This window comes from Strongylocentrotus purpuratus, unplaced genomic scaffold (assembly GCF_000002235.5).
Source record: "Strongylocentrotus purpuratus isolate Spur 01 unplaced genomic scaffold, Spur_5.0 spur5_scaffold_2, whole genome shotgun sequence".
NCBI lineage: Eukaryota > Metazoa > Echinodermata > Echinoidea > Camarodonta > Strongylocentrotidae > Strongylocentrotus > Strongylocentrotus purpuratus.
Window position 1 is genome coordinate 22462001 of NW_022145605.1, and position 18634 is coordinate 22480634.

The 18634-nt window shown below is 35.4% G+C and overlaps 1 protein-coding gene across 2 annotated transcripts in view; it reads left to right on the forward strand.

Annotated features, from left to right (window-relative positions):
* Positions 1–14095, forward strand: part of LOC100890906 (deleted in malignant brain tumors 1 protein) — a 44421-nt gene extending 30326 nt beyond the window's left edge. Inside the window, exons 6-9 of one of the 2 annotated variants that reach the window (XM_030991988.1) lie at positions 6077–6385; positions 8700–9065; positions 10949–11305; positions 12050–14095. In XM_030991988.1, coding sequence (XP_030847848.1) covers positions 6077–6385; positions 8700–9065; positions 10949–11305; positions 12050–12198 — 1181 coding nt within the window. In that variant the 3' untranslated portion in view covers positions 12199–14095. Of the gene's footprint in view, positions 1–6076; positions 6386–8699; positions 9066–10948; positions 11307–12047 lie in introns of both variants that reach the window. The other variant, XM_030991989.1, reaches the window with a different exon arrangement.
* The last annotated feature ends 4539 nt before the right edge of the window (positions 14096–18634 follow it).

Sequence of the window (18634 nt, forward strand, 5' to 3'; positions counted from 1 at the left end):
ATCAAATTGAAGTTAAACGACATCAATTATAATCAGGTTTTACACTTCCACGCTTGGATGGGCACAATCATTTTACAGTTCGCACTGGTCTGATTAAGAAAACTGTAAAACCTAGAGTAAGTACTATTTCTAATATTAATGAACATGTGCATCTGTAAGACATAACAATAGAACCAAAGAATAAAAAACATTGAAAAGGATGAGTTCTGGATGTTATCTGTTGTCTCAGGACTGCATGACTTTGACTAGCATGGTCACAATGCTTCTCCTTTCCACCCAAGATTATGGACAAGCCATAGGAACCCTCCAATGCTCATCAAGATTGTAACTATAGATAATTTGAAGTGATCGGTGCCATTTTTCTTATCACTCTAAAGGGAAAAACAAATATTGATCTCAAAAGTGGCATGGGAATATTTTTATTTGGGGGAGACATGAGTCCGTAATTATTTCCGATAAAAAAAAAACTCAATGGCACTTCCAATACCCTATGGTAGGTCCCATAGAATTGATGTTCAGATTACGTAATACGTCATTCCAATGACCGCACGTTTTAATATTTATAAATAACTTTTGAATAACTATATTAATATTTGAACTAACAAGATTTTATTGTATATATTTAATTTAATTCAATTCATTTTATTTGCACATTTGATAAAAATCACAATAACAAGATCAAACAATACAAAATCAATTCAAACAAATAACACAACAAAAGAGAACTATCACAATGTGGGGGACAATCAAATGCCAAAGGCATATCAAAATATTGTCTCTAAAGTATATAAGTAATTCATTAGATATTTAGTGTACAACAGGAAGAAAAAGAAAACAAGGCAAACGTACCGTTTTACAAACTCAGAATATGTATTATATTTAATACGATTAGATTTATATATTGTGTTCAACTAGATAAGAGGGGCAATTCTTTATTTCGGGCCCATGACTATTCCACACTTTTGGAGCGCTATATTTTATTGTCGTACGGGAAAATTCCTACTTATATTTTGAAATTCGAATGTGGTTGGACTATCGGGTAAACAATCATCTACAAACATTGGCAGCAGATCTTGCAAGTACGAAAACATAAAACTTGCTAATTGCAACTTGTGTATATTTTCTTGAACTTTCAACTGTTTTCTTTCACTATTCACGGATCCTGTATTAAATACAGGATCCGAGTATGCTAAGGGTGCTGAACCAGTAATAATTCGTATTGCTCTTTTTCGTAAAATTGTAATTCTGTTGAGATGGGTTGAAGCACAACTACCACAAATAATGTTGCAGTACGTCAAATATTCACAGACTGATGGATAGCAATTAGAATATGGTGAGGTAAAACTTTCTTTAATCGATTTAACACCAATAATAAAAATACATAACATTTATTAGGCGCTTAATACAGGTGTTTCTAAGCGCAACATTGTCCGACTTAAAATTACCAACTAAAACTTGTAATAAACACAAAAAATATAATATAAAAATATAAATCATGCATATAATAATAATAATAATAATAATAATAATAATAATTGATTCTTATTGAGCGCTACTACAGACAAACTGATCAGAGCGCTATACAACAGAAAAGAAACATACACATCATAGCAATTAAACAAGGAACAGTAATTGAGATATTATGAACGAAAAAAAAATTTAGCTACTCAAAATGTACATTATGGATTCAAGATGGAAAGAGTTGGGTTTTAAGTTTCTTTTTTTTTAATAACAAAAATAAAAATGAGATCAAACATAAGGTCAAACATAAGATCAGACAAACAAAGAATAAGATGGTGTGCACCTCCTTTGACCGACTCACAACTGCAGAATAGCATTCATGAATTAAAAAGGTGCGTTTTCAGCAAGGACTTAAACTGGTCAAGAGAATGAGTATTATGAATATGCGCTGGTAATTTATTCCAAAGGATAGGGGCATTTACTGAAAAAGCTCGATCGCCATATTTTGTAACAGAACGAGGTCCAAGGGTTAACTGCAAGGTTGATGATGATCGAAGAGGTCTTAAAGAACTAGAAGAACGTAAGGAAATCAAATCTGAAAGATATTTATAACACTGCAATGGCTTTTGATACTTTACATCTCCGAAATATGATTTTCCAACTTAAAGGGGTTGTAGCAGCATGACGAGACTACGTTTCTTTCCCATGGTCTGACTCGGGGCCAATCGACACGACCGCAGTATTCACGTGCGTGCAACTTACGCGAAACCGAAGCGTGAGGAGAATTTCGTTCTGTTTCGCGAACGCTAGCGCGCACTGACCGTTAATCAAATCCATTCATTTACGTGTAGTTGTCCAAAAGAAGTCGTAGATGGCGCTAACTAGTATTTGCCATGCTAGACCCCTATAATATATATCATTCAAAACAATCCCTAATACATTAAAAGAATGTACCAATGGAATGTGGCAATGGTCAATTATTACATTCATATAAGTTATTTGTATTTTTGCGTTGAAAAAGGATACAACATGTTTTGGGAAGATTAAGTTTCAATTTGTCAGATGCAAACCAACCAGAAAACGTTTTGAGCTCAGTTTTCAGAATGTTACACGGATAATCCACATTGTCTTCTGATGAAAATAAGTTAGTATCATCGGCGTAAATAATTTCATGGAAAATTTGCTCACAAACTGAATATCATTTACGTATAGAATTTTTTTTTAAAGTAATGGCCCTAACATAGACCCTTGTGGAACACCGATGTTTACATTCCTGGTAACGGAGGATTTGTTATTAATTGAAACATATTGCATTCTGTCATGTAAATAACTCTCAAACAAATCTTGTGCGATAGATGCATTATGATACTAACTAAACGTATGAATTTAGTAAATGCGTTAATCACTTTACCTGGTCAGTTTTAAATGGGTGGTTGTGAATGATAGATTCTAGAAACAATTGCTCGGTCTTCATATTGATTGTAATTAATCATGGAATGTCTACACCGATTTCTTATGTACATTATCATTAAAAAAATGTAGGTGTTTTCAAAATACTTACACATTATTTCCACCCTTATTCTTTACGATCATTATTAGGTGATACGTACGTAGACGTATCACCTTTTGATTTCGTCAAGATTTTTCTTTTTATTCTTCCTCGAATTTGTTCGCAGGATATCTCAAGACTGAATAAAGCCATTGTTATTTAACTTGCCATGATCATAGATATTAGTCTAACTTAGAACTGCGTGACTTTTCAGTGACTCAAGGTCATCGTGACGTCATCTAGTCGCCATTTTGTGAAAATCAACTTATGATCATATCTTCATAACTGATAGTCATTTCTCATTCGTATTTATCAGGATTAAGATCAATATCTGTCCGGTCAATTTCACGCCAATAAATGCGCGCAAACATGCGCGTACGCGTACCTGCGCGCGTTCATGCGCGCGTAAAATTTAAAATTGCTCAAAATCATCTTAATTTTTTTTTTGCATACGTTTTAGTGTATTTCTCTCAATATTCATTGATTTTCTTCGAAATGTTGATATGTTGTAGTCAAGGCAATTGTCTACAAGATCGGTTGACACTAATTTTCATTTTAATGACGTCATCATTGTACAAAATTCAATTAAAGGCCACATGTCAGAATTTTCTGAATTTGCGTGTTATGTCTACAGAAGGTGAATTTCGTTCACACCATGAATCTACATGACATTAATCTTTGAGCACTATCTAGCTTATTTGTGCTCTGTTTTCTTTCACATTTTGATATGTTATAGCTCATAATTTTCTTAACAATTTGATACCATGTTTATTTCATTAACACTATTAGTAACGGAATGAGCGTCCGTTTAAAATAACTGTTCGTACGCGCGAGTTTTGTAATACATAGCATATATTGGCAAAAACATGCCTATAAAAAGTTCATTATAGTTTTTTGGGATGCCTAGAGACTCCGCATTTTGTTTTCATATTTGGATAGAGTATGAGTCGGAGATGTGATTTCATATCTCATTTGGACATTAAGTACATCTTGACGTCATCATAATGGCCTTAAAGTCAATGTACAAAAATGCATATTATGATGTCCTTATATTTTTGGAAATTTTAGTGTATTTCTCTCAATATTTATCGGTTTTCTTCTAACTTTTGATATGTTGTAGTCAAGGCAATCGTCTACAAGATCAAAACACATTACTTTTCAATTCAATGACTTTATCATAGTAAAAATAGCGATTTACGATGACATGTCAGAATTGTCTTAATTTGCGTGTTATGCCTATAGAAGGTGAATTTTGCCCACATCATAAATCTACATGACATTCATCTTTGAGCACTATCTAGCTTATTTGGCTTTATTTTCTCCCAAATTTTGATACGGTGTAGCTAAGAAAATTAAAGGCGACATGTCAGAATTTTGTTAGAATGCTTGTTAGGCGTATGGGAGGTGACTTTTTTCTGAAATCCTGATTCTACAATTCTCTATCGAATACCTAAAGAGGGCGCTATACCACTTTTAAGATATTTGATATAGCGCCTTTTCCTTGCAGGCATCATCATTTTAAAAAAAAATCATCATCATCAATATCGTCATTAATGTATTTATGAAAATTATCATTAGATCATCATTGGCACACAAAATAGCAAACGTATCACCTAATTCGTCAAAGTGACGAATTAAAGTCTAGTTATCTAGTTTATTGCTATACCATACTTGACGTATGGATCATTGGCGTGGGGAAATTGTTCTAAAAGAATATTGTAGTGGTACGCTGATTTGGGCAACACATTGACATAAAGGGGGCGCTGGAGCAATAGAGGATTCGAGTTGGGTTGATCAATAATTGTACATTTATTAGTTTGACTTGGTATACATCTAAAAGTTGAATAGCATTAATTATCTTTCCAATAGTGTGCCGGGAACGGGTAAACAACACCTGGTCTTGAATTCCTGCATTAGATTGCAGTGTTCATTTCGATAAGCACGTTGGAAATGAATTCCTGAAGATGTACAGGTGTTCATTGCCAATAAATACGTTAGACAAAAGACTGGGGACTTTTTCCGGGGACCTGACATTCTCGCGAAGAGATAGACTCATCCCATTTGTGTCGGTGACTAATTCTAGTCACTCTTATCTATTATGCTTTGTCATTGGTTATAATTAATGAAATGTATAACTCCTCTCTTAATTGGTCGGATGACCTAAGGGTAATTTTATATATCCCATCTTTTAATTGGTTGTCTTCGTAAGGTCCTCCTGGTTGGCTGGTAATATCATGTGATATCTAAGCCTCGTCAGGTGCCGGAGTATTTAAATGCCATGTGCGGGATTTCGTAGTTGAGTTTTATTTCATTCCGTTACCATGTTTTGGATGTGCTGCTAGTTTTACTCGTCGATAGGGCCGCCCAGCCTCTGAGAGAAGCAAGCTTATTTAAAATGTTCTTAAATAATTAATCCTCGTTTGTAACTACAGGAGCTTCGGCTGACTTTTATAATTAATAAAGTGGACTTCAACTGTATATCCGAGCTTTTTTCTTTTTTATTTAGTTTCTGAACTTGTCGTCACCGACTCATTACGGGTCCATTACAATATTGAATCCATTTTGAAGATACAAAAAAAATCCATGAGCACATTAAGCCTAAGCACATTTTCATGCACACACACACTCTATATTCAATACAAACTTTTGAAAATAACAGACTTCTTTTTACATTGAACTATTCATATATCAACTAAATAAAGGCGATCGGCAACTCTTTTTAATTCCCATATTTGTAATAAGTAGGGAAATTCATTCTTACTCTTCCAGGCAAATATTCATCTCTTCCGTACTATAACCGATACAGGTCCCTCATTTTATTTTTAAAAAATAACACAGCCTACGTCTATGAAACATGAGAGGGGCACGTTAAACACACAAGGCAAGCTTCAGTAATCCGTCTTAGATTCGAACCCGTCTTGGTTTGACAGGCAAATGAGCCGACTCGCCTCCTAGATTTTATCCAGACATGCGTGCAAAACATAGCTTTTCAACCAGCTTTGACAGACGCACCTCTTATTCAGTTATTTTCTATGATATTTCCCTGCTCTTTATTTCATGTTACAGAGGCACCATATAGTGTACGACTTGTGAATGGTCCATCGCCCAATGAAGGAAGAATAGAGATTTTGTACAATGACGAATGGAACACCATCTGTGATGATTACTGGAATCTTGAAGAAGCAGAGGTTGTTTGTCGTCAGCTTGGCTATAGCACCGATAATGTCGTGGCAAGGAGTTCGGCCTACTATGGACAAGGTTCAGGACCGATTCAACAAGTCCGGTGCTCTGGTTGGGAGGAAACCTTGGAATCCTGTACTCTGACCTCAGGGGATTCCTTATGTCGCCATTATGAGGATGCAGGAGTAAGATGCGGTAAGTTTATACTTTCCTTTCGCAAGACGAGCAGCTACACTCTGCAAAAAAGGAAAATTTATACTCTCTGCTGTTCTAAATGTTTGAATAAGTCCTCAATTAGATATAATAACATATTTATATCGAATTAAAGAAAAATTGGTACTTAAACGACATCAATTAAAGGTAAAGACCAGTATTGGAAACGCCTCAATTTCAAAAAATGAAATGGAAGCTCTCATTACCAATCATGTGAAAGAATATGGTTTGACTAATACATGATGATAAAAAAATTGCCGGGAAACCGCCTACTAATTCATTTATTTGGTAAATTTGTTTCTCTCATTGTCTGTGAGAGATATAGGGTAGTCCCATATACATCTTTCTGTGTATAGTGCTTGTAACTTTACGAAGAATGGGCCAAATTTCTTATCATTTTGATGATTCCAGAACCTTGCAGATGCTAGATGCTAGATGATCAACCTTTTCTGATTGATTCCACAACGTTTCTTTCACAATGCAAATGCATGACCATAACTGGTCTTTACCTTTAAGATCAACTTCTGAAATTTAACGCTTGGATGGTTTAAGTGGCATGGGGACTGGCATTGGTTAATTGGGGGAGGCACGAGTAACACGACCACAATTATTTCTGAAAAAACAACTCATTGGCACTTCCAATACCCTATGGTATGTCCCATAGAATTGATGCTCGGATTACGTTAAATACTTCATTCTCATGATAGCATATTTGAATAGGTGACGCATCAGGCTATTGAATTTGCCCAAGTTTAGTTTACCTAACGGAGTTCCTATCGTGTTCGGTCTATACTTGGTAAATGAAATTCAAAAAGATCGTCAATGTAGTTGAGGGCGTTGTGGAAGGCGATCAACCGCCCCAGCCCACGGGATTAACAACATCTCGCCGGCCTCCGGACAAAAATTGTAATAGTGTTCACTAGACCGACAGCCAAAGAGACCTGATAACCCACGAGATCGACATTGTCGATCTCGCGGCCTTTTCGTCTACTGGGATGACCCCGGAATGAGCTTCTTCTTGTACGTTGCCTTGAACATTGATCCAAAATATATGTTTATTCTCCAAATGATTCTTATAAAGGTTTAACGTGAGCAAGAAGACAATGCAAGTGGCAACGTTCAGTGATTTCAGATTGCAACCTTACAAATGAGATCAAACAATGATAAATCTGAATGACATTTTTTCCTCCTTTCTGAAAACTTACGAATCTTATGGAGATTGGTATTTGTTGTTAACCCCTTATTCAATTACAGATATTTCCATTGAAAACATACAAGGGACTGGTACAATAATGTTGACATTTCTTGTGGTAATATTAGAAATTATACACTTTTCTCTTCTTCTTTTTTTTTTGGGGGGGGGGGGTTCATATATTTTTAATCGGATAGTTCCATGTGGGTTCATCATCTATCAGTGAATTCCTCGTGTGTAATGTATATCACTTTTTTTCCGTATTCCTGTGCTACAACTTCAAACTAGTATTTCCAACATGACAAGTTACAAAAAGCGTGTGAAAATTTGGATTTGCAGTCTCTGACATAAAATCATTAGCTTGCACACATTGATTTAAACTCTTAATGAACAAATTGAATTTAGACTAAATATGTAGAACTGATCAATGATCTTGAGTTTTTCTTTTCCTTATGAACTGAAGATATTCTAGCCACTTTCATGTTACTTGTTACTGGTTGTTTGTATGTATATATGTGTTTTTATTGTACTTAAGTTTTTCTGTCTTGATTTCTCGTATTACCTGTTACAATTGGTGGAAAGCACCTACCCACATTTGTGAACAAGAAGGAATACATTTTAAAAATAAAAAATACGTTAGACAGATTTCGTTTAATATATTTCACAATGATTCGCTTATTGGAGGAAAGGTTGCACGTCCAACCAACTTGATATGAAACAATCCGTGCACTTGTTTAATTTATCATTAAGCGAACCTGTTTTAATATTCCAGAAAAGTAACAGGTTTTGAGGAAGTTAGTGATTGTTCGAACTTTGTTGGGGGGACTTTTCAATTGTTAAACAAAAAATCTTCAAATGTACCTCCTTGTTTTACCAATGATATCTCACCAGTATTCGCATTGTTTTATTCTTATATGCATGCATCTATGTATTTTTGTATGGTTGTAGCGGTGTCGAAGTTTCGTGCATTAAAAATGTAGACGAGTTTAATACCTGCATGCATATGAAGCATACATTATAGCTTTTTAACCAGCTATGGCACACACACACATCTGATGGAGCTTTCTTCTCTTATATTTCCCTCTTTTCCACTTATTGCTGAAGGAAGCGACATTTTCACAACCTATGATCCATTTCAATGGCCAACGACAACCACAGGTGATGAAATCTATAACATACGGCTCATGAACGGTCCATCGCCCAGAGAAGGAAGAGTAGAGATGTTTTACAATGGCCGATGGAACACCATCTGTGATGATTCCTTTAATCTTGAAGAAGCGCAGGTTGTTTGTCGTCAGCTTGGCTATGACACTGATAATGTAACACCAAGGGGTTCAGCCTACTATGGTGAAGGATCTGGATCGATTCGACTAGTCCAGTGCTCTGGTTGGGAGTATACCTTGGGTTCCTGTTCTCTGACTTCAGGGGATTCCGTATGTAGACATTATGAGGATGCCGGAGTAAGATGCGGTAAGCTTATACTTCCATTTTGCATGGCGACGACTACACTCAGAAAATAAGAAAATAGACACTGTGTATCGTTCAAACTGTTCATATAAGCCCTCAATAAGATATAATAAGATATTTATATCAAATTAAACAAAAATTCAAACAACATCAGTTAAGATCAAGTTTTGAACTTTAACGCTTGGATGTGCACAATCATTTACAGTACGAAGGTCCGATTACTAAAATTGCAAATATGTAAGACATTATTGTTTAACAATATAAACAAAGAATGAAAAACATTGAGATGGATAAGCTCTGGATGTTATCAGTAGTCTCAGGACTGCATGATATTGACTAACACGGTCAAGATGTTTCTCCTTTCCACCTAAAATCGTGGACGAGCCTAAGATACATGTCCCTGCTCCAATGCTCATTTACATTTGTAACAGGCCAGATTGCAAATGTTTGCAATTTTCTGTCAGAGACTCGTTTATTGTTAATTGGCAATGCTCATTCGTGGATAAATAGTATGATTCAAATTGCGTATCATCTTTATGAGGATTACTTTTTGTTTATTTTGATAATATGAAAGATTAATACAAATTAAATATTTATTTGAAAATCTTAACTACTATTGGTTTCAACTCTTTTTTCTTCATTTTTGCTGAGTGTATTCCAGCGAAAGATAAGGCCTATGATAACATCTTTACCCACACGTACAGTCAAAACTATGGATAATTTGAAGTGATCGATGTCCTTATCACTCTAAAAGGGAAAAAACTATAAAAATTTGATCTCAAAAGTGGCATGGGGACTGGCTAATGGCTAATTTGGTTAATTGGGGGAGGCATGGGTAACACGGTGGCGATTATTTCTGAAAAAACAACTCATTGGCACTTCCAATACCCTATGGTATGTCCCATAGAATTGATGCTCGGAGTACGTAATACGTCATTCTCATGATCACACATTTGAATAGGGGACGCATAAGGCTATTGAAGTTGCCCTAGTTTGTTTTTTTGAAAATAGTTTCTATCGCGTTCAATCTATACTTGGTAAATGAAATTCAAAAACACCATCAAGGTAGGTGAGGGCGTCGTGGAAGGCGATCAACCGCCCCAGCCCACGAGATTTACAACGTCTCGCCGGCCTCCTGACAAAAATTGTAATAGTGTTCACTATACCGACAGCCCACGAGACCTGACAACCCACGAGATCGACATTGTCGGTCTCGCGGCCTTTTTCTTATGTTTTTCTTTGTTATGTCTGTCTCATCGGCTGTTGAACAAATTAAGTTTAGACAAAATATTCAGAACTAATCAATGATCAATGTTCTTCTTTTCTTTTTGAACTGAAGGTATTCTAGCAACTTTCATGTTACTTGGAAATGGTTGTTTTTATGTATATACGTGTTTCTATTGTACCTGTGATAACAAGAATGAATAAATTTTCAAATGAAAAATATGCTGGACAGATTTTTGTTTAATATAGTTCACAATGATTCTCTTCTTGGAGGAAAATTGCACGTTTAACCACCTTGGTTTAAAACAATCTGTGCACTTGTTTAATTTATCATTTAGCAAAATAAGAGGTTTGAGGAAGTTATTGATTGTTCAAACTTTGTTGGGGGGATTTTTCAATAGTTTAAAAAAAATCAAATGTACCTCCGCGTTTTACCAATTATATCTCACCAGTATTCGCATTGTTTTAGTCTTATACATCTATGTATTTGTGAATGGTTGTAGCGGTGTAAAAAATAGAAGTTTCGTGCATTAAAATGTAGACGAATTAATATCTGCATGCAAATGAAACATACATTATAGCTTTTTAACCAGCTATGGCACACCCACATCTGAAGGAGCTATGTTCTCTGATATTTCCCTTTTTTCCACTTATTGCTGAAGGAAGCGACATTATCACGGCAATTCCATGGCAACCGACAACCACAAGCGATGGAATCTATAACGTACGGCTCATGGACGGTCAATCGCCCAGAGAGGGAAGAGTAGAGATGTTTTACAATGGCCGATGGAACACAATCTGTGATGATTACTGGAATCTTGAAGAAGCACAGGTTGCTTGTCGTCAGCTTGGCTATAGCACTGATAATGTTGTACCAAGGAGTTATGCCTACTATGGTGAAGGTTCAGGACCGATTCAACAAGTTCAATGCTACGGTTGGGAGTATACCTTGGATCACTGTACTCTGTCTTCAGGGGATTCCGTATGCAGCCATAGTGAGGATGCAGGAGTAGAATGTGGTAAGCGCCTTATTCACAGTCAATTAATATCTTACCGATGAGTTGTCTTGGTCTGCTGGATTATGTTCATGGACTATGAAGCACAAGGTATAGGGTTCAAATCCCTGTCACGGAAGTAATGTCCTTTGCCCTGATATTAAATCTATATGTGTCTCTCCCCACTCACGTGCAGAAAATGGGTAACCCGTTAGTAGAAATTCGTGGAACGCTCATGTTCCATGTTATATTCATGATAGCAACCATGCAGGGCCATGGTCAGGGATAACAGTACAAATTTCTGATGAAAAATATCATCATCAAATAATATTATTATAATTGTTATTACTATTATTATGATTATGATTTTTATGGGCATTATCATCATTATTACTATTATTATTATCATTATTATTAGTATCATCATTACTTATATCATAATTTTTGCTATTTTTATTATTATCATTACCATCATTATCATTATCGAGGTAAATTTTACTCAGAGTTCGAGGATTTTGTCATAAAATCCACTATGTTTGAATGATTATTCTTTGTCTCCTTTATTCCCCTCTCGTAAATATATAAATGACCATAAGATAGGATATATGTAAAATATTAACTACCATACTTCATGGTCTTCCCTCCAAACAATCACCCTTTTTTTTTTCTTCGTCAGTGAGAACGAGTTTATATTAAGATGAACGCCTAAAGAGTCTCTCTCTCTCTCTCTCTCTTTCTTTTTTGCTTGCTATTCACTCCATTCAACAGTACCAACATATTCAACATCATCCCGGGTAATCGGTATGATGTCATTTGTCGGAGTCTCCTTGTTTATTCTGACCCTCATTGCCATGGTTGCCGTTTTGTACACCTGCAGAAAACGGCAAAAGCCTACTCCAGTTACGGTAGTGCTTTAGCCAATGTCTACCGCTTCCGCTACGCCTCCACCTGCAACAGAATCCTCTATGACTGCTCCCCTCCAGGTCAACCTGCCCGCATAAAGATCCCCTCTTGATGAAAGATACTGGAACCGAAAATGCTTTAAAGCACGACTGCTCTAAATACCAAGTGGCATTTGCCCTTACAGACATTTCTAATTTTGTCTCTATTATGTGCTTATTTTTTGTTATTGTATTCTATGCTTTTCCTTCACAAATTAATCTTTAGTTGCTCTGTTTTCCTCTTTTTCTTGTAATGTTTTCTCTTTTCTTATCCCTCATTTTTCTATAACCAGTGTTAAACCTTTTTCATATTCACATTTTTAATTGACACCGGCCTATTTACGTCACTCTCTCTTTCTCTCTCTGCCCTTTCACTCATTTTTATTTCTGTGGGGGTCTCGCTTTGTTTCTCTCTTTTTCTCTTTATATCCCTCTTCTTCTACCTTCCTCCTTGTTTTCTGTTCTTATATTTTGAAAAACAACTAATTTTGTTAAATAGATCGGATGACGATGGTTCGTGAAAGTAATACCAACCATCTTTAAATTAAGACTGAAATATTATAGTAATAAGGAGGCATTTCCAAGCATAACCGAAAGATTTCCACAAAGATTTTTAAATTTTTAAATAAGAATATTATTTTCATCGCAATAGATATCTGTTTAAAAAATGTACAATGTGTAAACTAATTTGATGTCCTTGCACAACCGTTGAGTTCCCTATCAATCAAAATTATAGAATATTTAATTTCATATGATATGTACAAAGACACAAACAGGAGAAAAGGAACTTGACTTTTCATCCGGGATAACCATCGCCCACACTCTTAGTTTTAATATAAATGTCTTCGAGATTGCCATGACAAGCTGTAGCGTGGAAGCCTTGCCATGTCATCACTCATGGCAGTCTGTTTGGAAATATGACGAAATAAACAAAAATCAAATATTAGGTTTGAAACATTTTAACGCCACTTCGGACGTATATATTTATGACATTCAATGTAATAAGTTGTGTCTATTATTGTCAATCCATCTAATGATATAAAATTCATACAAACTCATGTTTTTCAAGGGAATTCGATATAATCTTCCCAGATATAATTTTTTTTTCTACAGACTGTCTAATGATTTTTATGAAGTGTTTTCATATTTTTCTGTAAAATTTCAAGCTAGATATGTATGACCATGTACTCATTGTTCCAAATAATATGGAGACAAAAGCTAGGTTCAGCCCTTTAATATCTTGCAGGTTATATAGTCCCCCATAGAAACTTTTTATGAAATAATGAAAACTCAAATTTGTTCCCGTTTTTTAAGGGCCACACTTTTCGTACATAACCAAAGTGTCTAATCAGTCAAATATAAGAAGATTTTATCTTGCGCAGGAGGGAGTGATATTTTTCCTAAGAGTTGCTCTATGTCCATGTTTTCTTTAAAATGGTGTAAAAGGACTGTAAATAATTAGGGATAATGATCCAGTGGGAAATGTGAGCCCTCCTATTAAAAACAAACAACTTTTAACTTTTGTATTCAATTATATTTGCCTTTACCCTCCACATGTCTTCGATGACAAATTGGAAAACTGCCTCCAAAAGAATCAAAAGTAACACATGTCAGTACGTATTGTTACGCTAGGCCATCGCTTGAATTAATTCTTTTAGATTGTGAATTATCATGGAAAGCGCGTGATAGAATGATACGATTGCCGTAGTAAATAACAGTAATATTTGAATAAAAGTGCGCTTAATGCTTTTCCTATTATTTCTTCTCATATGATTATATTCTATATGTAGAATTTCGGGATTAGTATCCGTTACATTATATCTTTCTGCATAGTTTTATATTACTCGATAAATGCTGGCTTTCAATAAAAGTAGTACCACGTCTCATGTGTCATTATTTTTTACTGTACAGTACCTTGAAGCCTACATCGCCTGGAGATATTTAGACGGATTTTAGTGTTACATTTATCCCATACTGGTCTGTGTGCACCAGCTAGGAGATCGATGCGTGTGGGTACGCGGGTGTGTGTGTGTGGGTGATCTTTTGAAAATTTTGCTTATCAAGAGGGAAGACGAATATCCCCTTTTCCCCGCATTTATGCCACTGGTTACAATGATTAAAGAAAATCATCCTCTTAATCACTTCAAAATACGGATTAGCATATTAATTCGCAGAACAGCAACAACCATAAATATAAAATAATACATACATTCCCATACATATACCTGTACAATAATCAATCAGCATTGGCGTAGCTACCACCAAAAATGAAAGATTCTATGCAAATATCCCCCTCCCTTCCCTCACCCATATTGATAGGCAAAAACGTGAGGGAAAAATTAAGACTGAAAATAGTAAAATATAGAAAACAGAAGAGGGCCAGGGAACACTGAATGAACATAATATGACACCATTACCTCTCTTCGTGGCCTTTTATCTACCCTGTGAGACCTGGGGGTGTTTCACAAAGATCCTAAGTAGAACTTAACTCTAAGTTGGACTTAAAAATTATGGACGGCCATTGGAGTCTTAAAATGAAATATATTCAAAAGCAGAATTCAAGTATTTTAGACTTTTTATAAATTCCACATCCAGAACATGAAATCTCCATGATGATAGAAAATATGAATGATTTGAATAAACAATTAATGCCTTTCAAAATAACTTTTACAAAATATTTTCAAAGATGCTAATGGCTTTCCATAATTTTTAAGTCCAACTTAGAGAAAAGTTCAACTTAGGATCTTTGTGAAACACCCCCCAGTTCCTACTAACAGCTGAACCCAAGCTACACCACTTCACATTCACAATCATATCTAAATACAAAAGCAAACAAATATGTGTTCATCGATATCAAAGCCAGAGACATACATTTCACCAATGCCATTTCGGGATTTCTTCCAAAGTACGTAGAAGAATAAAATATACATTTTGACACATGACTTTGGTTCGTTCAACTTTTATTTTTAACTCTAATGATGTACATGTACTTCATGATAATCCAGCAAATGTAAACAGGTACATTGCATTTTTTTAATCAAGGGTTTTTATGACTCAATTATGAAAAATTCTTTATTTGTTAAAATTGGGCATTGAATGCTCAATTTTATCTAGTAGAGCATTTTCATATTGGAGTGATAGAATTTATATGTAGCAAAGAAAACAAAACAAAGTACTTGTTTTTTTTATTGATAGATCATAATTCTTTTGTTTAACCTTCATTAAAATACATGAACTTTAATCAGTGATGTCTACACGGACCGATGACATAAGACCTTTTGACTCACGGGCAACTACAAAGTCTATTAAAGGTGAAGCCACTCCTCTGTGATGATCCTTTGAAATGCTATGTGAGCCCAGATGCAGCCAATGTGTGACGAAACTGACAGACATTGTTTCGTGAGGGCAGTCCATATAGAGATTTAAAGAACCCAATATTAGAACTTTACCTGGAGCAGAGTTCAAATCATCAAGGAGGTCATCAAATTTTGACAGAAAGGTTTAGGATAGATGAATAATTCCCAGGTGGTTGACCATAAACTACAACAAAGTCAATTTGGCGAGATCTGTCAGATGCAAAGGCATATTCAAACGATCAATTGCCGATTTGGGGGAGGAGGTACACATTAAGGTTGACTTAGAGAAAATCCCATGCCTTCTCCTCGACGACAATTCTTCAGAGGAATATTAATGAAAGGGTAGCCGATGGAGTTATTTTCCCAATTCAAACATTATCCTCTTTACGTAGTAATGTTTCAGTTAGACAAAAAAAATCAATGTCATTCTCAATAGCATAGTCACACAGAAAAGATATTTATTTCTGACTGATCTAACATACCAGTTACATGTGCAAAGCATACCATCCGATTTCATAATCAAGCCACTTGCAATGGATGACATTTTGCTTCATCGAGTGCAATGACCTGCACGCCGCCCTCTTCGGAGAAGCCAAAGGCCATTTTCTTTCATCACATCATATGCATATGTGGGGACTTTAACGTTTTTAACAAATTTAACAAAGGGTTGTTCTGATCAAGCTACATTTGTATGTAGTTAAAGACTACAATTTTCTAGTTTGCATAAAGTAAAATTAATACTTTCAAATGATACGATGTTGTCATGCATTACAGAGTCAAATCGTTTCGTAAAACGGTGTGTTAAAACCAACCTGTTCCATTTTTTTGTTAAATTATGAACATGTTATTAGATAAGTACGTTTTATAAGTATTTATTATTATTATTAAAAACATGGAGGTGGTACTTTGATGATTATATAGAGACATCCCCATAATCTAGCTTATATATTTACCCCGCCCCAGTGGTGACAAAAAAGTTTGCCCCCTCCCCATCAACTGAGAGTCAAACTGATGAAAATTTACTTTGGTGGTAGAAGTTGGCGGGGATGGGGGGGGGACTTGGGATAATTCATAATTCAATTCAAATTCAAATTCAAATGTTATTGATTTAAAAAAAAAAATTTACATTACGAATTTCAAAATATAGTGTAACATAGATATAAATAGGCTATAAATTGAATGAAAATAACCAGGAATGACAACAAATAACCTTCTACTGCATGTCTCTTCTGGAATATAATACAGGGATAAGAATCAATTATTTTACTGGTAATACTTTTTACAATTTGTTTTTCTTTTCAATAAAAAGTAAAAAGAAAAAAGAAAGATCACAACATAACGGTAAGACAATATATATATATATATATATATATATATATATGCTTTATGATTACTAACCTCTCCTACGAGATGACTCCGACAATAAGACTCTATGGGAGACAGTGAGCATGGGATATACAGTGCGTCCCAGAAAAAACGTAACCGAGAATTATCGATGTTTTATCATAACTTAGTCTCATTCATAATTAAGAAATGACACATACACATACACGCATGAGTGATTAACATTAATTTGAAGAGAGGAAACCAAAAGGTCATTTGGCGGACGTTATCCGAACTTCAAAGAGAAAATCACATTTCTGGAAAGTTCGTTTTCTGCCCTTTCACATGACACCTCAATCAAGAAAAATGAGCTAGGTATATCGAAGTTCTGTTTGTTTAAAGTATAAAGTTATGCTTGCATTTCCATAATTTGGTTAAACGAATTCGTTTTTCACTGGCTGCCTGCCGTAACAACAAACGGAGTTGACTAAAGATTTAACTCCGCTTCGTTGACAATCAGCCAAGCATCAAGTCTTTCGTCTTCTTTGTCCATGGCTAATCGTCAACGAAATGGAGTTAAGTCTTTTGTCAACTGTGCTTGTTGCTACGGCAAACAATAAACAATTACTCGTTTCTTTAATAGCAAACTGAGTCCTTAAACTATGATGATGGGCCTGCTTCGTCTACGTAATGTCTCTTCCTAACATATTTTCAAAGATAAAAGGTAGGATAAACCTACGCCATAGCCGTGGGGTGTCCTTCATCCAATATTTCCCTTTGTTATTAACATTTTGTTTATTGCTTAGGCCTATATAATTTGTATGAATAGCACCCCTACTCCTATAATGTAAAGTGACCCTCATTTCGTATTATGAATAGCGACCCTCTCCTCGTATTATGAATAGCGAACCTCCTTTCGTATTATAAATAGCGACCCCTACTACTATTATAGTGACCCTCAGTTCATATTATGAATACCGGCCCTATTTCAGTTGGCATGCTTGCTAGTAGGCTTACAACGGCAAACAGTATGCATTATTTTAACCCGCATATGAATATTTGTATTTTTCTTGCATTTGAAACGTTTTTAATGCTGTATGTCCTTAATCAGAGCCATGATGTGAAATAGCTCTCCTGATCATATTTTATCCTAAATAATTATAGTTCATTAGATAAATAAATGTCGTTTAGGCACAGTTTCTTGGGAAAATTGCCAGTGACAATTAAATAATGCCTCAGGCGTGGAGAGCGTGTCTCTAGGTCCACTGTCATATTAAAGCAAGTGTAAATACCTTAGACTACACGAGTACAGCTCATACTGGATACGTCACTCGTCTCCTAAAAAGCTTGTTTTTACACTGCACTTCTGTCTCTCTCTCTCTCTCTCTTTCCCATCTATATATATCGCTCTCTCTCTCTCTCTCTCTCTCTCTCTTGTTGTCTATGTCTCATTTCTTTCTCTCTCTCTCTCTCTCTCTCTCTCTCTCGCTCTCTCTCTCTCTTTCTCTCTCTCTCTCTCCCTCAATCTTGCTGTCTTGCAAAATCACCAGTTCTCTATACATCACTTTCTATGTCCCTCTCGCTCCACATACATACACTGGAGCAAGCACGTCTTGAAATAGCACGCTAAAAGTTGCAATCAGATATTCTCCTTCTAAAGCTTTAGGCAGAGAGAGTTTAACACATGGGAAAGACATTGACTGACATGATAATAATAACGTGATATGCATCTC